The sequence below is a fragment of the Cervus canadensis genome, chromosome 32, assembly GCF_019320065.1.
Source record: "Cervus canadensis isolate Bull #8, Minnesota chromosome 32, ASM1932006v1, whole genome shotgun sequence".
Lineage (NCBI taxonomy): Eukaryota > Metazoa > Chordata > Mammalia > Artiodactyla > Cervidae > Cervus > Cervus canadensis.
The window spans coordinates 12,549,770-12,573,985 of NC_057417.1; the positions used below are offsets into that span (position 1 = coordinate 12,549,770).

The 24,216-nt window shown below is 46.8% G+C and overlaps 1 protein-coding gene across 2 annotated transcripts; it reads right to left on the minus strand.

Moving 5' to 3' along the window:
- Nucleotides 1-1,216: 1,216 nt before the first annotated feature.
- CLEC19A (C-type lectin domain containing 19A) lies at nucleotides 1,217-24,114 on the minus strand. Of its 2 annotated transcripts, none has more exons than XM_043454930.1 (5): nucleotides 24,027-24,114; nucleotides 11,483-11,648; nucleotides 5,924-6,017; nucleotides 2,586-2,718; nucleotides 1,217-1,372 (listed from the first exon to the last, which is right to left on the minus strand). In XM_043454930.1, exons 1-5 carry the CDS (start codon nucleotides 24,112-24,114, stop codon nucleotides 1,293-1,295), a joined length of 561 nt encoding a protein of 186 aa, XP_043310865.1. In that variant the 3' UTR covers nucleotides 1,217-1,292. The 2 variants fall into 2 exon arrangements, with proteins under 2 accessions (XP_043310865.1, XP_043310866.1); XM_043454931.1 differs by lacking the exon at nucleotides 24,027-24,114 and adding an exon at nucleotides 16,013-16,099.
- Between the last annotated feature and the right edge of the window lie 102 nt (nucleotides 24,115-24,216).

A 24,216-nucleotide genomic window follows, 5' to 3' on the forward strand; every position in this document is an offset into this window, starting at 1 on the left:
TTGGGAAGTTCCCCCGGAGAAGGGAAAGGCTACTCGCTCCAGGATTCTTGGGCTTCCTTGGTGGCTCAGACAGTAAAGAATCCACCTGCAATGCAGGAGATGTGGGTTTGATTCCTGGGTTGGGAAGATCCTGAAGTCCCAGCCAAGGGAGCGTGTCAAACTACAGTCAACAGCTACCAGCTGTTATGCTACAGCTGGATGGGACCTTGACAGTGGGGATGGGGTCATCTGGGTGCTCGCCTCAATGATGTTTTCACTTTGGGGGCTATTGTGAGTAATGTGTGTATTACTGTGAGTAATACTATGGCCATTCATATTTGAAAAACTGTTTTCTTTCTTTTTTTTTTAAAGAACTCTTTTTTCTTTATTTTCTTCCAGGGAAAAACTTGTCATGAACTTCTTTAATTAATTAAGATTTCAAGGAAACTAATGGAAAATAGCAAAGCTCTGGACAACATGGCTAAGATGATCACTAGACACTCTACAGACTGGCCATCTCTCAAAAACCCAATTTAACATTTGGAAATGTTATTTTTATGTAATATTTCACTCCCCATTGTACCACTGGAGATTTACAGGAAAGGAAAGTGAAGTCACTCAGTCATGTTTGACTCTTTGAGACCCCATGGACTGTATCCCACCAGGCTCCTCCGTCCATGGGATTCTCCAGGCAAGAGTTCTGGAGTGGGTTGCCATTTCCTTCTCCATGTTTTCAATTTTGTTGGGTACATGCTGAGAATTGGAATTGCTGGTCCCATGTGGTAATTCTGTGTTTAACTTTTTTAAGGAAGTGCTGAGCTGTTTTCCACAATGGTTTCTCCTTTACATTCCCAGCAGCAGTGTATGAGTCTGGTGATATTTTCATTTTCCTTCAGGAACCACCTTCCTCTTTGGGCTCATGTGGATTAGACAATATGACCCCTCTGCCTCGGCCATGTGCATCCAAACAGAGTCTAGCCAACCAGCATGTGCCAAAGAGACTGCTTCAAGAATGGGTGTTTGCCCCAAGCCAGGCCAGTGAGATTCAACTCTGAATCTAGAACAACCCCTGGGCTTTTATTATTTGTACCAATAAATCGACCATCCTTCATGTATCAGCCCAGTCTGAGTTGGGTTTCCTGTCACTCCTGACCCACTGATTACATTGTATCTTAAGATGTGCTTGTATAAAATCTCTGTTTGGGATATTTGTTTCCACTGTGTGTTTGACATTTATTGAGCGTCGACTTTACATCAGGTAGAGCTACAAGTCAATGCTAGAGTTGGGCTTGCAACGTGAGGGCGAGAATGCATCAGTGAACGGTCAGAGCTGTGATCTTGCAGACAAAAGGGAACTTCCGGCTGCAGGTGTTATCATTCCATGACCTCAGAGCTGTGGTGGGAAAAAGCAGAGACTCTGTGCGAAGGTACACCTACCACAGTAAAAGTAACCCCACCATCCCACCAAAGTAAAAGTCCTCTCCCATAAGCCTGGTGTCTACACCGGCATCCCTTTCTTGCTGATGCTTGATGCGGCTGCTGTCCAGCCTTACTCTCTCCTAAGACTAGTGTTGACTTGTTATTGTGGAGAGGCAGGACAAGCCTCACTCAGAGGCTTGACCCAGCTCTGACTCCCAGGCGGCTCCCAGAATAGCAATTTGCTCCCCTAATCAGAAGAAGAAAAAGGAGCCGGTCAGTGTTTGGATCTGGAGTAGATATCGAAACCCAGCTCCATAGCTGCTTGCTGTGCAAACTCAAACAAATCACTTAACTTCTCTGAGCCTCAGTTTCTTCATCTATAAAGTGGAAATATTAATTTTTATCTCTCAAGATTTTTATGAGCAGCGATGATGCTCATGGTGATGGTGATGACTGCTGATAGCACATGCAAACCACTGTAGTCACTTTATGTCCCTTATCTTCTTTTTCCTTCCCATCAACCCTGTGAGTTAAGTGTAACTAGCCCCATTTTATGGATGAAGAATCTGAGGCACCAAGAAGTTGGCTACTCGATTTACAAGCGGTGGAGCTGGAGTTCAGATAAGGATAGTCAACTCCAGAGTCCATGCTCTTGCCACTGGGCATATCAGCTGTATCTCCTTCAGGGCTCAGAACAGCCCTGTGGGTGGGACCGATGATTATAGATGAGGAAAGCGCATCTCAGAGAGAATAAGCTATTGCCTCAGGACACAGAGTTAGAACGCAGCAGGGCCGGGACTTCAGCCTGGCTGGGTATTCTTTTCACTACTGCGCCTGCGCACTCTTCCTGGCTTCCTTTTGTTCTAATGTACACGAGCGTGAGCCACATTTAGTGTGTTGCTGAGCTGACATAAAAGCACCATCCTTTGGTCTCTATACAAGTTTCTTGCTTTCTTTCTTTTTACGCTTCTGTCTCTAATGTCTTTTCATCCAAATCACAGTTTGCATGTCAACAACACACCATTAGATATTATTTAAAATGCATCCACCACAGAGAATGGCCACGTCCCTAACACCTCCAAGGGACCTCTGGCCACTCTCCAAGATATTGAATAACTCACAGTGCCTCAACCGTCCCTGGTGCCTCCCAGCACCCCTGCAAGAGCCCTGGTCTCAGGGGCACCCACCGCTGGTGGGCCGGTACCATATCTGCACGCAGTCCTCCTCTTCTGGGTCTGCATGGACGCCGTCGTCCGGCTGGCTCCCATCCCAGTAGCTGTAATCATAGGGTGAGCCATCTGTCCATTCAAACTTCCCTTCCTGGGGGGTCACATCCAGAGGCAAGGAAGCAAGCCAAGGAGAGAAAGATCAGGCATTCAAGCCATCTCCAGCTTGGAGTAACATCTAATGCCTTCATACCTAACAGTGCAGAAGCCCTCACTTTTATCTGATATACTATTATTACCACCATAACTGGTAAAGGTGAAATCCTGTGGGCACAGAAGCCCCTCCATGTCCCCTGCCTCTTGCTTGTAGAAAACCTATAGTCTCCCAGGCCTCCCGTGAGCCACAAAAGAGCAGGTTCAAACAGTTAATGATTAGGACACTGGAATCACAGAATCTGTAGTTCCTCCCTGAAGGTATCGATGACAGTGTCCCATGCACATTCCTGAGTTGTTTTGTGACTACTGTGATTGGCACAGAGGGGAAAAGCTGACTGCATGGATGATCAGACTGCATCCCTGACATAAGCTGCTCCATCTTGTGCAGCACTGGATCTATGCTGGCACAGTACCCAGAACTGGCTTCAAGGAAATGAGGACAAACTGATCCTGGAGTTGAAGGATCAAGATGATGCTGATCTGACCACCGCGTGACAAGTTTCATAATGACTGTGGGAGCCGGCTGTGCTGTTCTGCATATATCCCCCTGCCTGTGCACCCCTGAAACTCTCCTTTAAAACCTTTGCCTCCTAGCCAGCAACTGGGAGACAGTTTGGGGGACCCATCCGCCATCTCCCCAGGTTTTCAAAATACAGCATCTTTCTTATTCCATCAACCCTGTCTCTTGAACACTGTCTTTTGAGTTTGGTTCCAGCTCTGGCTGGTAATATTACTAGCTGTTGTTTGTTGAGGGCTTATTATATATCATGCCAGGTGGGCATTTTGTCCTCACCATCCTGCAAAGCAGAAATTGTCATCTCTATTTTATAGATGAAACAACTGAGACTTAGATTAGTCTACCCAAATTCACACAGTTAATAAAGCATTAGCCAGGATTTAAACCCAGGTCTATCTGACTCCAGTACTCAAGACCCTAACTATTACATTAAAAAATTTTTTTCTACCAGTGAGTGGAAATCATTCTTCATCTTTTTTCTATCTGTCCAAATAGTGTGTATTTTTCTTGCCTGCTGTGGAACCACTCTGACCAATTACAAGAAAAGTCCTGTTGGGAATTTGATTGGTGTTGCAATAAATGTGCAAATTAACTGTGGAAAGAATGACTTCTTTGCAATGCCCTGGAACAGAAGTCATTTCTCCATGTATTCAAGTTTTTAGAAGAGTCTCTCTGGAAGCATCGATGATTATGGAAGCCACGTTGTATAATGGAAATTGCACACACCTTCTGGGAGAGAGATTAGAGCCTGGGATTCCAGCTCCTCTCACTTCCTAGCTCTGGAATCTAGACAACTTACTTAACTTCTCTGAGCCTCAGTTTCCACACCTGTAAAATGGAGTGAATATCTCCCTCAGAGAATTATTGTGAGAATTGAATGAGTTGAAAGCACTAGCAGACTTAGCTAGTGCCTTGCATGTGGTACCTAGTACTGAAAAGAAAAGTATAAAAGCAAGTCCTTTTACTGTATCATTTGTTATCATTATTCTTAAGTCTTATAAGTTCCTTAACTCTAAATGTATTCATAAGCCAATTTAAAAATTACTACTATAATGAGACTTTTTTTTTTTTTTTAAGTTACAGCTTCTATGTAAGTTCTTGCCAGATGAATTCTGCTGATTGTTGTTAAACTATCTTTATTGAGCCTGGCTACTATTGTTACTTCTGCTTCACTAATAGCAAGTTTGACCACGCTAAATGAGCTTTCAACATGTGCCAAGCACAGGCTAAATCCTTCACATATATTGGCCCATTTACTTTGTACAACCAGGCACTATTATGATCACTCCATTTCACAGCTGAGAAAACTGAAGCCCAGAGAGGTTAAAAAAAAAAAATTTGTCTCAAAGTCACCTCTGTGTGTGTGCTAAGCTGCTTCAGTCATGTCTGACTCTTTGTGATGCTGTGGACTCTAACTCACCAGGCTCTTCTGTCCATGGGATTCTCCAGGCAATAATACTGGAGTGGGTGGCCATGCCCTCCTCCAGGGGATCTTCCCAATCCAGGCATTGAGCCCATGTCTCTTACATCTCCTGCATTGGCAGGTGGGATCTTTACCACTAGCGCCACCTGGGAAGGCCCCAGAGTCAGCTACGGTAAAGTAAATGGTAGAACAGGTGCTGGAAATGGAATCCTATTCCCTGCGATGCTCTGAGGCAGGGTTGGAGGTGTACATACGGGAGAGATGCTCAGGATGCAGCTTGCCTGGGGTAAGTCAGCAGACAAAATCTCCAGGTGGAGTCTGCTGAGATATTGCCAGGTATGAGATCTGGCCCAAGCCAGCCCTCTTTGGCCTTGTTCTCCCACCATCATCCCACCAACTCCTCCCCACTGCCTTCCAGACACACTGGTCTTCAGTGTCCTTGAGTGTGCTGTGACTCTCCCGCCTCAAGGCCTTTGCCCACGCTGTGCTCTCTGCCTGGGATGTTCTTCCTCTGACTGACTCCTCTTTGTCCACTGGACATCAGCTCAAATGTCTCTTACTCAGGGAGGCTGAGGCAGCTGTAGATGTGCCCTGCTCAGAGCTCCTTCAGCAGGACCTGGGGGGGAGCAGGGCTGACTGGCAGCTCGTTGGACCCAGAGCTGCGTTCACAGGGAGAACATGCTTCCTTCATGATCACGGGTATTAGTGCTGGCCCGCTCCTGCCCAAGTGGGAGTCCTGGAAATGGGCATCCTCTGCCAGGGGACGTCCCATTGGCTTAGCCAAGACTTTCCAGAGTGTTCTGCAACTGAGGCTCTCCCCATCCCACCCACCCCCATCTCCTTTCTCCGGGCTCATCATGGGCTGAAGGTCTTCCCTCTTGCCATATATACCTGCCTTCTTTTTTTCCTTTGCAGATATTTCCCCTCAAAAGCCTCTTACCCATCTAATCAAGTTTTTGTGTCTGTTTTTTTGAGAATCCAAACCTAAACAGAGCCCATCACTGGCCATCTGATATGTTTCCATCCTTGTCTCTTTAACAACATTTATCATATTCTAACTGGGGTGTCTTGGTGTCTGATTTCTCTGTATGCTGGGCGTGTGGCAGGGACCTGGCACATAGGTTCCATGTGAAAAGCTGGTTAAATCAAAGTGGGACCTTGGCTGGAGCTTTCAAGAGGGCGTGATGGCCAGCACTTGCTCACCTGCCTGTGATCGTGAAGCCCTGTCCAGATGTCAGCTGGAATCCCAGGAACACAGCTGTTCACAAGGTCGTACACAAAGACATTCTCCTCCCAGCTGCAAAGGTAAGAAACCCAGGTGCACGTTACTCCTTGCCTCTTGGCGCAGGATTAAGTTGCAAATCAACAGCAACCTTTGCTAATCCTCCTGGATCAAAGTAAATAGAGAATGTGATGCAATCTGGCTTTCTCCTTTTTCTTTTTTTGCCTAGGGCACCCACATGGCCTGTCCTGTCAGGGGCATTTCTGCATTTTTTCCATGCCAGTGCAAAGCAGGACTCAGCACTGCTATTTATCCTATAAACTTAAGTCTATCTCAGAAACACTAACAAATAAGGTGGATTATATTGAAGAGACAAAAAAAAGGAAAAAAGAAAAAGGAATTGACATTGTATTGCACACACCAAATAACAAAAATCTCCACTGGATGTTCTTGCTCTTTCTCAAAAGCCCCCCCTTACAGTGCTAGTCCTTACATAGCCTCCTCTCTCCTAATTTTTTTTCTCACAGAACATCTTCAAAATCTTTGGCTTTGCTGGAAAACTCAACTAGAAGCTTGAACTTGCATAGTCAACTCAGCAAAACCAAATCCTGAAATTAACTATCCACCTTCTTCAACAGGTGTCTTAGGCCATTCAGGCTGCTACAACAAAATACCATAGTCTGGGTGGTTTATGAACTATAGGAATCTATTTCTCACAGTTCTGGAGGCTGGGAAATGCAAGATCAGGGTGCCAGCATGGCCGGGTGAGTGCACCTTCTGGGTGCATACTTCTTGCTGTGCCCTCACATGGCAGCAGGGGGCAGGGGAGCTCTGTGGAGCTCCTTTTATAAAGGCGCTAATCCTATTCATGAGGGCATCACCCTCAGAACTTAAGCATCTCCCAAAGGCCCCACTTCCTATCACCATCACATGGGGCATTAGAATTTCAACATATGAATCTTGTGGGGACCAAAACATTCAAAACACAGCAGAAAGCATTAGTGGGATTCTCACCTCCTATTTCAAAGAGCTTATAAAGTAATTTACCTAACAAAAGAAATTGGTGGAGGGCCCTGGAAGTAGTCTGCTGCCTAAAAGAACACCTAATCCATAATTCCTTTCAAAACAGGATTATGCTGAGGTATCCTTTATGTTGCAACAGATTACATCTGCTCCTGATGGCTTCTTCTAAATGACCACTCTATAGACTGCCACCTTGTCTAGAACACCTGCCCATCAATTTCATTTTGCTTAAGGTGTTGGTAGCAAGTCAAAGCGCACATAATGCTGTGCCATGCTGTGTGTGCTAAGTCATGTCCGACTCTTGCAACCCCAGGGACTGTAGCCCGCCAGGCTCCTCTGTCCATGGGATTCTCCAGGCAAGAATACTGGAGTGGGTTGTGCCCTCCTCCAGGGTCTCCTGCATTGCAGGCAGATTCTTTACCGACTGAGCTATAAAGGAAGCCCTAAGCACACATAACTCTCCTTAATTATGTGTTTGTGGAAGATATTGCCAACCCATCCCAGAAGCACTCAGAACTCTGGTTCTCAGAATCTTTCTCAACACAGTGCTCTAGGCAGTCACACACTAGGAGTTGCTAATCAAAATTGTTATCAATTGAATGTTTGTGCCCCTCCCCCAAATTCATATATTGAAATGCTAACTCCCGATGTCACTATATTAAGAGGTGGGGCCCTTGGGAGGTGATTAGTTCATGAGGGTGAAACCCTCATGAATGGGATTAGTGCCCTTATAAAAGAGGCCCTAGAGAGTGCCCTTGCCCCTTCTGCCTTGTGAGGATACAGCATGAAGATGACCATCTGCAAACTGGGGTGAGCCCTCACCAGGACTTGACAACACAAGGTGCTCTGATCTCGGGCTCCAGAACCGTGAGAAACACATTTCTGTTGTATATCAGCCACCCAGTCTGATATTTTTGTAACAGCAGCCTAAATGGACCAAGATAGATATTATTAGAAGCAGTGGAGAGGAAAGATGGCGGGTGGGGCAAGGCTTACTTAGCCTCAGAAAGAAGATCTGACGTGGGCACACTAAGTGAGTGCTGACCTCTTGAGACACCCAAGATTATAATTAATAAAAATAATTAAGAACTCTCACTATGAAGCATTATGTTACCTGAGTGCTTGTGTAAGAACTTCAGATCCATTATCTCCTCTAAAATCCTCAATCTTAAAAGCTCAGTGTAACTATTGATGTTTCCCAGCTGAGGACTCTGACTCGGAGAGTTATGTGACTTGGGTAAGATCACCATGTGGGAAGTGGTGGAGTGGGGACTAGCCTATGACTGCCTGACTCTAAAGCCCTCTTAATTTCCTCCTTTATAACATCTGCTGTCCCCGTCCCCTAAGCTTCCCAAACCTTCAAGATCCTGACCCAGGACTAGTTCTTCCAGGAAGCATTCTGTGAGCACTCTCTGTATGATCCTGGAACACCTGTAACAGAAAGTTTCTGTGCTCCCCAGGGTGGCTGCTAGGCTTCATTTTCTGCTTCTCAAGGTTATGTGTGCATGCTAAGTCACTTCAGTCCTGTCTAACTCTTTGTGACACTGTGGACTAAAGCCTGCCAGGCTCCTCGGTCCATAGGATTCTCCAGGCAAGAATACTGGAGTGGGTTGCCACGGCTTCCTCCAGGGGATCTTCCCAAAGCAGGCATCAGACCTGTGCCTCTTATGTCTCCTGCATTGGCAGGGAAGTTCTTTATCTCTAGCATCACCTGGGAAGTCATCTCTCAAGGTCTCTTCTCTCCAAATGGGCTGCAAGGACCACATGGACCAACCTCACACCTTATTTCTATGTGGCATCTTATCTCACACCATCACCAGGCTCTGTTCAGTATTGATGTTCCAAGACCATGTGTTTTGTCTAACATTAGAGTGGTATGATTTGGGGGGGGACAAAGTATTCTCCAGTCCAATGTGTCTTTGCTGTTGGTCTTATCCAGCGAAGCACTGGCATTCCCATATGGCCCCTCATGCACAATTCGGAATGTCCTAGATTAACTGCTGAACATGCATGGTGCATGGTCGTCTAGGGGAGTCGCTGCCCTGCCATTAAAATGGCACTAGAGTCACCTTTGTTCAATGGCACCTGCTTGGAAAACCATTTCAATATTTCATTGTGTTTTCCCCATATGTGGTCAAAATAACTGGGAGATAGAAATGCCCGAGGTGCTACTGTAAGTAATAAGGAACGAAAATCAAATGAACTTAATTCAATTCAACTGTCATTTGAAGCAAAGATGGAAATTATTAGGTAAGCGGAAAGGCTGAGAAACTTAAACTTTAATTAGATGCTCCATGAACATAAGTTGATTGTGCGTTTAATTATGAAGGAAAAGAACAAAATTACAAAGCATGAAAAAAATGCCAGAATTAGAGAATTGGATTGTGTCTCAGAGACAAGATGTAATTAGAGATTTTATAATATTGTCTAGCTTTATGGGAACTGAACTTGGTTTATAACAGATGAATGTGTTGTGTAAATTCAACTTTCCTACATGTTTTTGGGAAAGTGTCACATGCCAGAGTGGAAAAATACCTGTATAAGAGAGGAGATACTAGCATAACATTTGGGGAACATTTGTATAAGAGAGAAAAAAGAGGGATGTCAGGAGTTGAGAAGAGAAAGGAGGTAAGTTGAGGCAGAAAAGAACAGAATTTGAGTCAGGGGCTGCTGGAAAGCCCCCAAATCTACCTGGAATCCTTCCTAGTGCCTATTAAACCAAGGGCTCCATGGGGCAGGCTGGGCTGTCCTTCCCATGGACTGCCAAAGGGAAATCTTCATGTGGAATCACCTTTAAATTTCCTCTTTATTACATATATTTAATTTTTCTCTATAGGCCGGGAGTTTTTGAGAACTTATTTTATCCATCTTTATATGTGCCAGTCATATGCTGTGTTGAGCTCTGTATCACAGGGGATTTGACTCTGAAGACTGCCTTGCCCAGGCTTCCACATCAGCTGCCCTCCACGCAAGGGGAGGCAACTGATGGAGGCTGGGAGGGCGAGAGAAACCAGGGTGTTTCTTTCCCTCTCTGCCTGGGGAGGTGCTGGCAGGGGCTGCCTGGCTTCTGTGGCTCCAGCTCCCATTGGACTGACCTGCCCTCCAGTTAGGGGTGGAGCTGGCTTCCTGCCGGTGTGAATCTCTAGAAAATCTACTGCGTCTTCAAGTTCTCAGAGTCCATCCCTTGCATGTGTATGAAACTCCATGTTAAACATTTGTAGTGATTCCTGTTTTCCTGGTTAGATGTTGATTGCATCACATATTCTTCAGCACCACCAAGGATACAGTGGATACATTGCTAGATGAATCAATGTGAGGATTCAAGAGCTGTTGTTGTTGTTGTTGTTTTTAACTAAGAATGAGGACCCCTTCCCCATTTGTAACAAAACTCAGCGCCTCTAAAGCGTAAAGAACCAACCAGCGTCCTAACTTCAAGTCTCTGAGATCCTTGAAAAATCAGGAAAGACTGTAAATTTGTAGCTTAGGGGCAACGGAACACATCACACCTGGCTTCAAAGAACCCACAAATCAGCAAGGAAATCAGATGTGAAAAGAAGTTACTAAAGTGATGAAGAAAGTGCTCCTTGGGAGGTGGATATGTGCAGTCAGGTGCCACCAAGTCTGGAGTGACTTCAATGCAGAGATGGCAGAGCTGGGTCTGGAAGGTTAAGGAAGAGTCTACCTGGAGAAGACGGGATGGGAGTTCCCAGTGGAGGGAACAGAATGTGCAAATATGCAAGAGTAAATGGGCTGGACCACACTGGAGAATGTCAAGATGGTCAGCGTGGCTGGGGCTTGGGAGGCATGGAGTAATGTTGAAGGAGGCTTGGTGGGTGGGCCATGGAAGCCACCTGCTCAGGTTCAAATCCTGGCTCCACCACTTCATAGCAAGATACCTTCTTGGAGCCTTAGGTTCCTGTCTGTGACATGAGGGTACCAACCTAATATGGTTTGCAGGAACTTGATGCTTATACATGCATGCATGCTAAGTCACTTCAGTTGCATCTGACTCTCTGCAACCCCATGGACTGTAGCCTGACAGGCTCTTCTGTCCATGGGATTCTCCAGGCAAGAATACTAGAGTGGGTTGCCATGCCCTCCTCCAGGGGATCTTCTCCACCCAGGGATCGATTCCACATCTCTTGTGTCTCCTGCATTAGCAGATGGATTCTTTACCACTAGCGCCACCTGGGAAGCCCAACTCTTAGCAAATAAATGTCAGTTATTATGCCTTATGTTATGCGAGTTACATGTATGTTATGAGTTGTTTCATTGGTTCAAACCCCCCTGTGATACTGAACAAGGCATGGCATAAGTTTGGCACTTATAAAAATGAACCTTCCAGCCTGCAGTTTGCAACCCTTGCTAAATGCTTTGTCCTCTACCGCCAAGGCCAGTTTCAATGACAGTAACAGCTGAAATAACCAAAGAGAAACATCAGTGGAAGACACCATTCTCTACATCCCTTTCCACAGGGGTGCTTGACTGGGCTACAAAGGACAGAGGAGTCCACTCACCTGTGGATGGAGGCCAGTTTGGCGGACTTCCTGCCGATGGAGAACTCCGAGCAGTAGAAGTCAGCCTCAGCCCAGGTCTTATTGAGAGGGAAAAATCTGTAGCAGTGGCCTTTGAACTCCATCCAGAAGAGGGGGCATAGGGAAGCCTGGGGCAGCTCTGGCATGGCTGGGGACAGAGAGAAACGGGCTGGGAAGAAGGCTGGCCATGCAAACACTGATGCTATGGCTTACGACATCTTTTAAAGTATAAAAGAAAAAAGTGATCCCAGTATGATTAACACATGCCTAAAATTTACAAAATAATAAAAGTAATATGTACTCATTATAGAATCCTTGGAAAATATTACTGCCTTAGTGTTTTTCTTCTTGTCATGTTGACGGCAATGATTTTTTAAAATGCAATTGTGGTTATATTGTCCATAAACCCCTATTGGTATTCTGATTTCTAAAAATTAGAGTATAAGCATTTTCCCTCATATTATTATAAATTTTTGTAAACATTGTTTCAAACAGCTATTGAATACTCCCCTGAGTGGCCACCCCCCCCACCAGAGTTTATTTAATCATTCCCCTATTTTGGTCTAATTAGATTGTTTCCTGTTTTTAAAAAAACAATTAGAAAAAGTGCTGAGATGAAGAGCCTTGTGCACAAAGCTTTTGCAATATTTCTGATTTTCTGGGGAGAGATTTTTAAGGCTTTGATACAATTTGCTAAATTGCCTCCTGAAAGCAATTTCTACTCCCACGGTGATGTCTGAGAATGCCCATCTCATCGCGCCCTTGCAGGCACTGTTACCACTTTAATGGAAATCTTTGCAAATTTTATAGGCAAAAAAATGGTATCTTATTTCAATCTGCAATTCTGGGCTCTCTGGCGAAAGCGGATATTTCCCTACATGTTTAATGACAAACAACAGCCAAGACTATTTATATCTTTAGTCCATGACTATTGGGGTTCAGGATGTGTTCTTAATTCTGAAAGGGGACAAATGATAGGCTCATGTTTGAGACAGAAAAGTTCGCCAATGTCTCAGCCCCTCTGGGGGGCCTCTTAGTGTGGTCTGGAAAACCACGATTGAAGAAGACCAAGTTGGGGAGAAAGGCGTGCTGAGAACCTGCCTGGAACTTGGATGTGAGACCAGGTACCAGGCGGTGGTGAAATTGTTAGACTGGAGTCCAGAAGCCCGGGTCCCAGTCCTAGCTCTGCGTCTCACATGCTATATAATGCTGGCACCTTCCTTTCCTTATCAGCGGTCAGGCTAGCCCCTCTTGTGGTATCCGGGGTGTGGATCTTTGCCTTCAAAACCACTCTATTAGCTGGCTGGGCTCATGAATAAGAAGTAGTGGACCACATTAACCGAGCATTTATGATGTGCCAGAGACTTGCTGGGGCTTCCCTGGTGGCTCAGTGGTAAAGAACCCGCCTGTCAATGTAGGAGATGTGGGTTCAATCTCTGGGTGGTGAAGATCCCCCCGAGAAGGAAATGGCAAGCCAGTCCAGTAGTCTTGCCTGGGAAATACCAGGGACAGAGGAGCCTGGTGGGCTACAGTCCATGGGGTCACAAAGAGCTGGACGTGACTGAAGCTAATGAGCCCAAGCACGATGTCTGTACACATACAACTCTGGATTTTTCTGGGGAAGGAAAGGGACAGTTGCTTTAATCAACAGAGCTGAGTTTCCCTGGTGGCTCAGACAGTAAAGAGTATGCCCACAATCCAGGAGACCCAGGTTCAATCCCTGGGTCAGGAAGATCCCCTGGAGAAGGAAATGGCAACCACTCCAGTATTCTTGCCTGGAAAATCCCATGGATGGAGGAGCCTGGTGGGCTATATAGTCCATGGGGTCGCAAAGGGTTGGACACGACTGAGCGACTAACCCACACACATGTAAGCAGGGAGCTTCCAGCTGGGGGCTGTCTGTCGCTGATGAAAGCCACTGGGCTTTTCTGTTTGACCAGAACCAGCCCTCTTCCCACCCCAGGCTGCCGTGCTGGTCAATCCTGGCTTGTCCCACCCCTCCCCACCAGTCCTGGCCAATTGTCTTTCAAAGAGTGCCAGTATCCAAACTGGGATCAGCTGATCCAAAATCTGCTCTCTTAACCCTCCCTTATATGCAAAAGGAGTTATGGGTTAGTGAGCTCAGTACCTCTGGCCCTTCCCTGCTCCTTTCTGGACCTCGGTCTCCTCCTTTCTCAGCCAAGAGCACTGGTCTAGAGGACATTGCCTCGATGCTGAGAGGGCTGAGGGACCCCTCGTGAGGCTGGGTGTTGCTGGGCTCCCTGTGGGCACTTTGCCAGTGCCTTCCTCACAGAGAGAGGCAGCGGAATCACTCCCAGGGGTCTCCTTTTGGAGCACTTCCCCCTTTGCATGAATGAGAAGCAGCAAGTCATTTCCATCTGCTTTCCACCCATCACTTATAACCAAGGACACACATTGGTGAGAATTTGGCCATGTCTGTGCAGGAGTTAACTGGAACAACTGACCCAAGACGATGATATTTGCTGGTGCTAAACAACTTTCCCACTCTTACCCATCCTACAATTATTTTACATCTGACTATGCCAAAGCCTTTGACTGTGTGGATCACAATAAATTGTGGAAAATTCTGAAAGAGATGGGAATACCAGATCACTTGACCTGCCTCTTGAGAAACCTGTATGCAGGTCAGGAAGCAACAGTTAGAACTGGACATGGAACAACAGACTGGTTCCAAATAGGAAAAGGAGTATGTCAAGGCTGTATATTGTCACCCTGCTTATTTAACTTATATGCAGAGTACAACATGAGAAATACTGGGCTGAAGGAAGCACAAGCTGGAATCAAGATTGCTGGGAGAAATATCAATAACCTCAGATATGCAGATGATACCACCCTTATGGCAGAAAGTGAAGAAGAACTAAAGGGCCTCTTAATGAAAGTGAAAGAGGAGAGTGAAAAGTTGCCTTGAAGCTCAACATTCAGAAAACTAAGATCACGGCATCCAGTCCCATCACTTCATGGCAAATAGATGGGGAAACAGTGGCTGATTTTATTTTTCTGGGCTCCAAAATCACTGTGGATGGTGATTGCAGCCATGAAATTAAAAGACCCTTACTCCATGGAAGGAAAGTTATGACCAAGCTAGACAGCATATTAAAAAGCAGAGACATCACTTTTTCAACAAAGGTCCGTCTAGTCAAGGCTATGGTTTTTCCAGTGGTCGTGTATGGATGTGAGAGTTGGACTATAAAGAAAGTTGAGTGCCGAAGAAGATGCTTTTGTAGTGTGGTGTTGGAGAAGACTTGAGAGTCCCTTGGACTGCAAAGAGATCCAACTAGTCCATTCTAAAGGAGATCAGGCCTGGGTGTTCATTGGAAGGACTGATGTTGAAGCTGAAACTCTAATACTTTGGCCACCTCATGAGAATAGTTGACTCTTTTGAAAAGACCCTGATGCTGGGAAAGATTGAGGGCAGGAGGAGAAGGGGATGACAGAGGATGAGATGGTTGGATGGCATCACTGACTCAATGGACATGGGTTTGGGTGGACTCTGGGAATTGGTGATGGACAGGGAGGCCTGGCGTGCTGCAGTTGATGGGGTCGCAAAGAGTCGGACACGACTGAGTGACTGAACTGAAGTATTCATACTAGAGATGGAAGTGGGGGATATAATCATCCCAGTTTGCCCAGGACTGTCCCAGTTCTAAATCTGAAAGTGGCACATCCCATCCCCCACCCCCACCCCTTAGCTGATCTCCTGGAGCAGTGGTTCTCAACCAGGGGTGATTTCGATTCCCAGAGGACAGGAAGCAACGCCCAGAGACGTTCTTGGTGGTGGGCCTATTGGCATCCAATGGGTAGAGGCCAGAAATGCTGCTAAACATCCTACAGTGCCCAGGACAGCACCCACAACAAAGCATTTTCTGACCTGAAATGTCAATAGGGGGACTTCCTGGTGGTCCAGGGGTTAAGACTCCACACCCCCAATGCAGGGAGCCTGGGTTCAATCCCCACATGCTGCAACTAAATATCCTGCATGACGCAAGCAAGAGCCAAGACCTTGCATGCTGCAACTAAAAGCTGGGGCAGTCAAATAAATAAACAAACATTAAAGAAAACCAAAACCAACAACAAAATGTCAATAGAATTCCTGCCCTAGGTGGAAAGCCGAATTCCAAAATGTAAAATAACCCCACAGAGCCACAACACAAAACATCACAGCAAATGTCCACGTTTCTCAACCCATCTGTAGTTTCTTCACAAAAATTGCACCAGAAAACTGATTAGAAGTCGAGTTCGGGTTCTTTCTCTAATTTTAGAGTTAAAATGTAAAACTGTCACAAACCCGTGGCTTTAAAGCCCCGGGGCTAGAACACCGTGGTTAAATTTAACTGTACAGACTTCACGGAAGGATGGTGCAGAGGGCAAGTCTTGCTTTTCATCCCCGAGTCTGAGATAAAGCAGACCAACTTCTTTGTCATCTCTCCCACGAAGGGAGGATTCCCCGCTCCTCATCCGGTGTAATCTTCCCCAGAAGGTGGAACTTTTTACCTTCTCTCTGCTCCATGAGAGGTCTCTGCTCTATGAGGGGATCCCGCTCTTAATGCTCTGCTTCAAATGGCTCAGCCGTCATTCCCCCCCACCCCGGGTGGATGTAAAACCCGAGCCTCCGTATTAGGGAGGCTGACTCCGCATCCAGAGCGCTGCTGCGCATGTGCCCACTGCTTTGGTTTTTTTTTTTCTTTTGTTTCCTACCCCTGGGCGCCCCCAACACTTTCCTGGAAGCCCAGCTTACTTTTCAGTTTTTTTTAAGTTTAAGTGAAGTCGCTCAGTCGTGTCCGACTCTTTGCAACCCCATGGACTGTAGCCTACTGGGCTCCTCCGTCCGTGTTATTTTCCAGGCAAGAATACTGTAGTGGGTTGCCATTCCCTTCTCCAGAGAGAGGATCTTCCCAACCCAGGGATCGAACCTGGGTCTCCCACATTGCAGGCAGACGCTTTACCATCTGAGCCACCAGGGAAGCCGCTACTTTTCAGTGGATGTCTGTAAAAGTTTATCTTCATTTCTAGATGTCTATAGTGGAGCCATTTTCTGCTCTCCAATTTACCAGAAGTTCTGATCTGGAAGTTTCCACGCTCGTTGTCCTCTCTTTTCTTGTCCTTCATTTAAAAAAACCACAACTTTTAATTTTGGAATAAATTTAACTTTATGGGTAAGTTGCAAAAATGGTATACAGAGTCCTTGAATCTACTTCTCTGTTTCCCCTAATGTTACCATCTTAACATTTCCATGGTACATTTGTCACAACTAAGAAATTAGTATAGGCACATACTCTTTGGGGCTTCCCAGGTGGTGCTCGTGGTAAAGAACCTGCCTGCCAATGCAGGAGACATGAGAGACTAGGGTTCGATCCCTGGGTGGAGAGGATCCCCTGGAGGAGGACTCTGGCAACCGGCTCCAGTATTCTTGCCTGGAGAATTCATGGACAGAGGAACCTGGTGGACTACAGTCCATAGGGTGAAAAAGAGTCAGATGTGACTGAAGCAACTTAGCATGCATGCTCACTAAACTATGGGTTTTATTCAGATTTCACCAGTTTTTTCCTTACCTGTTCCCAAATCCAGCCTAGGAAACCCCATTATATTCACTCTACCTTAGTGTTTTATTTGATATCAACTATCTTTGATATCAAATACTATCACTCTCTTGATTAAGGCAATTGTTCCTTTCTTTCCCTAGAAAATGCACAGTGATGTGTATACACATACACACAGACACGCATACTCTCCCCCTATTATTTTTGGCCTCACTGTGTGGCATGCAGGATCTTAGTTCCTGACCAGGCATTGAACCCTTGCCTCCTCAGTGAAAGCAAGGAGTCTTAACCACTGGACTCCCAGGCAAGTCCTATACACACACACGTTTGATTAGACAAAACTGACAAGAATTGGCTGGAACTGGCCAGAATTGTCTGGCGTTGTTGGATATTTTCCCCCAATCATCTTTACCTCTTCTCTTTCCCGTTCCTCCTATCCAATCAATTTTTAAGTCTTGTTTATTCTGCCTCCCAGTACCTCTGCAATTCCTTTCTCTCTCTCCTTCTTTTTCTTCCTTCCTTCCATCTTTCCTGTCTTCCTCCTCTCTGTGTCTCTCCTTTCCACATTCTTCCATCCCCCATAATCTCTCATAGAAACCTCCTCAATTGCCTCTTGGCTGTTCTTTGTGCCTCATCTCGCCTTGCAGATCCAGAGAGATCTTTCCAATGCCCTGAGCTGGTCCTCACAGACGCCCTCCAGGAATGCCCGTCGCCTTTGGGAACAGCGCTCCCTCCTGCCCCTGCAGCTTATCCCATCGCTCACAACATGTTCCAGATTTGCTTCAGCTTTTGTGTGTTCAGTTCTGCAGATACTTGCCTTGGCCTGTCTTCAGCTGATCTGAGTTTCTTCCTTGAGTCTTGACTGTGCCGTGGCTTCTTTAGGGAAGACGAGGTAGGAGCCTCTCTGAGAGCCCCTAGAGCCTGCACACCCACCGTTACGCGTCCCCATGAATTCTTGTTCAGTCTGGCCTCCCACTGCTCAAGGTCTTCTGTGATCACCCCTCTCCCTGGTGCCTGGCACATAGTAGGTGCACAGTAGCTAGTTTTGAATGATTAAATGCATGCCAGGGAATCAAACACTGCTCCTTTGGGTCAACTGCCCCTTTGAGGAGGGGGCAGGACAGTGGTGAGAAGGGTGTGGGCACCACTCATGTGTCCTGATGCCTCCAAACTGGTCTCTCTTGCCTCTAGGATGGCATGCCCGGACTTTTCCAGCTGAGCACTGAGGGCATTGACTGACCTGGGTTTCCATATTGTTTAGCACAATGGCTGCTGGGAGAAACGGTATCAGCATCACTAGGAAGCTCGTGAGCAATGGCGAGCCTCAGCCCCCACCTTCCCGCCCTCCTCCCCACTCCTGGTCCCTTTGATTTTCTTCACTGAGCAAGTGGTGGTTATGGATGCCTGGGGTGAAACCTACCAGAAAATGGGGCTGTGACAGGTCACTGCTCAATTAATCCCCTTTCCACCTGGACAGGCAAAGGCCTTTAATTGGGAGGACCTGGGAGGCAAAAAGGAGCCGCTTGCCTGCACTGGGATGGTAATGAACTCCACCCTGCCTGGCATCCCACTCCCCCCACCCCCCTCCACCTCCTTTACCTCTGGGATTTTAGAAACAAGCATTAGAAGGATCTCAGAGGACTTTCATCAACCTGGAGCTCAGAGTAAACTCAGCTAAGCTGTGTCTCTTTTGTGAAGAGATGTCTATAGCTTTATCGTTTGACAGGTAGTGATGGCAGCATAATAACCAGGGCCCACCCTACTGAGCTTCCATCTGAGCCACGCAATGTGTCAGGTGTTTTGTACATAACAATTCATTTAGTCTTCATACATCTTATAAGGTAGGTATCATGATTCCCCAACCCCCACTCCCCCCCACGCCCCGCCTTTATAGATGAAGAAATCAAAGCACAGAGAATTTGAATAACTTGCCTGAGGTCACACAGCACCTAAGTGGCAGACCTGCATGTCTCCAGACCTAATTTAGAGATTCCTGCTATATTGAAGCCTATTTCCCTGTCTCAAACTTGATGCTCTGGTCATTCATACGTTCCCTTATTTGTTCAGAAAGTCTTATTTGAGCACCTGTTTGGTCTTAGGTAATTGGTATGTACTAGAGATACTGTGGCATCTTATACAGAGGTGACCTCTGGCCTGATGGATCTTACACTCTATGGAGACTGACATTAAGAAAAATAAGCACAGAAATAAAATGTCATTAATACACAGTTAATACGGCTTTGTGTCATGCAGGCAAAAACTTGAGGAAGCAGCTCCAAATTATTTCAGAAACTTGTCATTTGTTTGCCCCTTTTCTCTCCCTAGTTGAACTGGGGGCCACCCCCACTCTGCCTGCAGGGTGCCCACTGGTGATTATAATGACCCCAAAGTGAGTCCCCTTCCCGGATGGGGAAAATGCAGGGTGTTGTATAACACCTGTTATACAGGACACAGGAGCACATAACCCAGATTCAGGGACCCAGAGAGCTTCCTGAAGGGGGTGATGCGAGACCCCTACTGAGATCTGAAGGATGAGGAAGAGTCAGCAGAAGAGTGTTCCAAGTGGAGGTCATTGCATGTGCAAAGGCCCAGAGGTATGAGAGAGAAGGGAGCATTTGGAGAATTGCAAATGGTTCAGCCTGGCTGGGAATTTGAGAGAGGGATGAAGCTGGAGGTGATGGAGAGGAGGGGTGGGATGTGGGGGAGGGATGCACAAAGAAGCTTGTTGCTCTGGAAACCAAGAGGCCAAACTACATGGTATTTTACCTCAATTAGCAGCACCAAAGGCCCCCAAGGTCTCCCAGCTGGGGTGGGAGTCAAGCTTTTGGAAGCTTTGAGCTTGTTAAGGAAAGAGGACGAGCCAACAGTGTTTGGGGCTCATTTTTTTTAATCTCGCTCTCTCTTTTTTTTTTTTTAAAGAATAAATTGTCACCTTCCCACACGATCTGGCTGTTCGCTCCCCTGGCCCCAATCCAGCCTCCCACAAACACACTACCCTGCTGCCTGCTACCCAGATGAGCCTTGGGAACCAGCCGGGAGAGAAGGGGGTTCCGGGGGCCACATGTGCCCCCTTCCACATCACTACTGGGCCCCAGATGTCCCAGGGGGTCAGAAGTGTCTCCCAGTGTCCAGGAAGGTGGCCCCTGGGAGAGCTCAGTCACCTGCAGCACCTCCCTGGTCCATATACCCCACCCCCAGGGAACTTCCCACTGAGCCCCGGCTGTGGTGTGCAGAACTGGTCCCAGGCCTCTCATGCCTGAGCGTTGCTTTCCCTTCTCCAGGGCTGCTCTTGTGGCCTTATGATACAGAGGAGACAGCACTGGGTGGTTTTTTATTTTGCTCATAACAGTGGCCATTCATTGCATGCTAAGTATACCTGTTGAGACCAAACTGGAGGTGGGTACCTGATTCATCCCCCCTTTACAGATGCAGAAACTGAGGCTCAAAGAGGTTAAGCTCCCACAGCTAAAAAGTGGCAGTGTCAGGATGAGACTCAGGTCTGAGGCACTGGAGTGGTCTTGCTTTCTCATTTGTAAGACAAACATATTAAACAACAAATTTAACAGTGTAATGGACTGAACATTTGCACCCCACCCTCAGGTTCATATGTTGAAATCCTACCCCCAGGGTGATGGTATTTGGAGCTGGGGGCCTCCAAGAAGAAATTAGGGTCATAAGATGTCATAAGGGTGGACCCCCATGATGGGGTTAGTGCCCTTATGAGAAGAGGAGAGACAGAGCTCTCCTCTCTGTGGCTATTTGCAAAACAGGAAAACAGCTCTCACCAGGAAGTGAATTGGTCAATACCTCAATTTCGGAGTTCCCAGGCTTTAGAACTGTGAGAAATAAATCCCAGGGGTTTAAGCCTCCCAGTCTATGGTACTAGGTTGCCAAAAAGTTCTTTTGGGTTTTTCCAAAATGTCTTATGGAAAAACATGAATGAACTTTTTTGGCCAGCCCAATATTTTGTGATAGCAGCCTGAGCTGATTAAGAGTATCATAATTAAGCAAATAATTCAATGTTTCCTGGGTGCTTATTTGGCTTGGGGTCTGTGCCCTCAAGTCACAGGCTGGAGGGAGGAACACATAACACACCTGACCATGAGTCCTTACATGCCAAGGAACATTCTAGAAGTGTGTAGAGGGCTCTGTGACCATACAGGAGGGATAGGGAATAGGCTAGAGTGTCCAGGTCAGGGGGGGATTACTCTAGGATCCAACTCTATGATCCAGACTAGAGGGTGACTCTCTGTTGCTCAAGCCTCTGTGCTCCAGCCTCAGAGCTTAGACTCTGGAGTTAGATTACTCTGGTTAGAAACTCAGCTCTTTGTGCCTCAGTTTTCTTCTCTGTAAAATGGGCATGATGATAGTGCCTACTTCACAGGTAAGCCAGTGCCTGACTCATAGTAGGCGTTCTAGTAAACATGAGATATTATTACAGCAGGAACAGCCTCAGCCCTGGAATATTCCTGGAGCTGGGAATATTCCTGGTGCAGGAGAAGACGACGAACCAGGCCCACTGTCAATAAGGATGGGTTTTGGCTGTGTGCCCACCTTCATGGTCTGCACAGGCTCACCAAGACCCCAGCTAAGCGCTCTGTAGTCCCACATCAACACACACACACACTCACACTTACAAACCCAAACACTTAGCTCACACATTCTCTTCTGAGATCACTTTGCTCTAGTGGATTTATCCACTCAGGCTTGAATTGGGCTTTCCGCTGGGCTGGATGGATGAGGACCTTGGCCAGATTATTTGCTTTCCATAGGCCTCAGTAAGCACAACTGTAATGTGGAAGGATCAGGTGGAGTGGACTTCTGGGACCCATCCTTCCACCTCCAACTCTGAGGTCTCTAAAGTTGCTGGGTTGGCAGGGATCTCAGTCTCCCCATCTGTAGAGTGGGGTTGAGGCACGGGGCTAGATATCTGGAAGTGCCTTTTTGAAGGCATTTTTGTCACAGCAGAAAATGGTGTCTTCTGGCCAATTCTCTCATAACATCAACAACCACAGTGGCAGAAGTGGTAAGGTAATAAGCCATTTTTCAAGTGCTTATTATGTGCTAAACTCTTCACTTGCATGATCTCATTGAAGAGTCTCCAAAACCATTATTATCCCCACTTTCCAGAGGAGGAAACTTGAAGCTCTGAGAAAGTCCCACGGGCACAAGCTGGTGAGAGAGGAGGACTTCCCTAGTTGTTCCCACTCTCAAACTCAGCTCAGGCCTTTCCACTTAATGCTGGGCAGAAAGGCAAGATCTTGGAACACACAAATATCCTTTGAAGATATTCTGTCCAATTTCTATCCTGTTCACCCATTGCACAGATGAGAAAATTGAGGCACAAGAACAAGGATGCAAAGACACCATTACGGACTGAATGTCTGCATGCCCTCTCAAATTCCCATGTCAAAGCCTTAAACCCCCAGTGTGATGGTGTTTGCAGGTGGAGCCTTTGGAAGATGATAAAGGTTAGATGGAGTCATGGGGTCCCCATGATGGGATTAGTGGCCTTTTAAGAAGAGGAAGAGAGACCAGAGCACTCTCTCTCTCTCTACCATGTGGCCACTTGCAAGCCAGGAAGAAGGCCCTCTCAAGGTAACAGATCAGGTGGCATCTTGATCTTGGACACGAAGCTTCCAGAGTGCTTCTTGTAGTTGAAGCCACCCAGCCTGTGGTATTTTGTTATGGCAGCCTGAACTGACTAATACAAACACTCAGAGAGTTTATGGCAGACCAGAGCCCCTGATGCTTGCCCAAATGAACTGACCACCCTTTACATCCCCCATCACTAGGGGTGCTAGATTTAAAAATGCCCAGTAAAATTTGAATTTCAGATAAACAAGTAATTTTTAGCATAAGGTATGTCCCATGCAATATTTGAGACACACTAAAAAAGGATTTATTGTTTACCTAAAATTCAAGTTTACCTGGACATCTATCTGGTGATCCTATCACCTTTCTATTTAAATTCACCCCAACACTGTAACAGCTCAATAATATGGTCTTATGGGGACCTTACGGATGTTTTATTACAGTATTAGTTCTATTTTAATAGGGACAGAAATAGTATCTATGCCATAGAGTTACTGTGAGGATTAAATAAATCCATATATAAAAAGTGCTTAAAACAGTGCCTGGCATATAGTGAGGGCTACACAAGCATCAGTTGTTGTTATTGGTATTATTAATAGTTTTAAAACAATGTTTGGAAAGCACCCTCCTGGTAGAGGTGACCGGCAAGATCCTCTGCCTTGAAGGGATTAAAGGACTCAGGACACTTCCTACCCCAGAGTCAGCGCCCCGACCTCCCTATTGAGTTGAAGCCCAATGTCCTTCAAGTAGGACACTGGGAGGCCACAGGCCTGTGTCTGATGGGTCCCAATCCCAGGGGATCCAGAAAATTGGCAGAGCTGAGTGTCACTAGGCCAGGCGCCAGGGAGGTCACTAGAGGGACCCCTATGTCCTCCTGCATGCCCAATGCTACGGCACAGCAGCAAGTCTGAAAGCTCCCTGGGAACAACTATCAGAGCCAAGGTGAGGGTGGGGAGCTCAGATGCCAAATCCCTAACAAAAACATTATTTTCAGATCTTCTTTTAGTGCCAGGCATTTTCCTCACATTGTCTCATCTCCCTTGCATAGTAGCCCCAGAGAGGGCCATTGTGACCACTGTTTTCTAAAGGCAACTGAGGCTCAGAGAGGTCAAGAAACTTGTGCCAGGTCACACAGCTTTCAAGATGCAATGCTGGGCTTTATCACCAGGTCTCTTTGGGTCTGGCCCTAGGACAGTGGCCATCAGCTGGAGGGAGAGGAACTGGCGGGGGGCTGTCAGGAAGCTCGGCTTGGCCCCCCAACATTCCTTGGGTCAGGCAGGCCTGCAGCCTAGTCAGTGGGGCCTCAGTGACAACTCAAGTATTTGCAGATGTCCTCCTCTCCACCTGCTCCCGGCCCTGGCCCCATTGCTCACCTGGGCTGATGTTGATGTCCGTTTGCGGAAAGGCCTGTGCGGAGAGAAGGGTCAGGATGGACGCGGTCCACAGCCCCCACTTCTGCATCCTGGGCCCTGAGAAAGCCACCTCCCGGCCTGAGCAGGGGAAAGAGGCCCTGCCGGGTCGACGGCTCTCCTGCCCGGAACTCAGGAGGACTGGGTAGAGAGA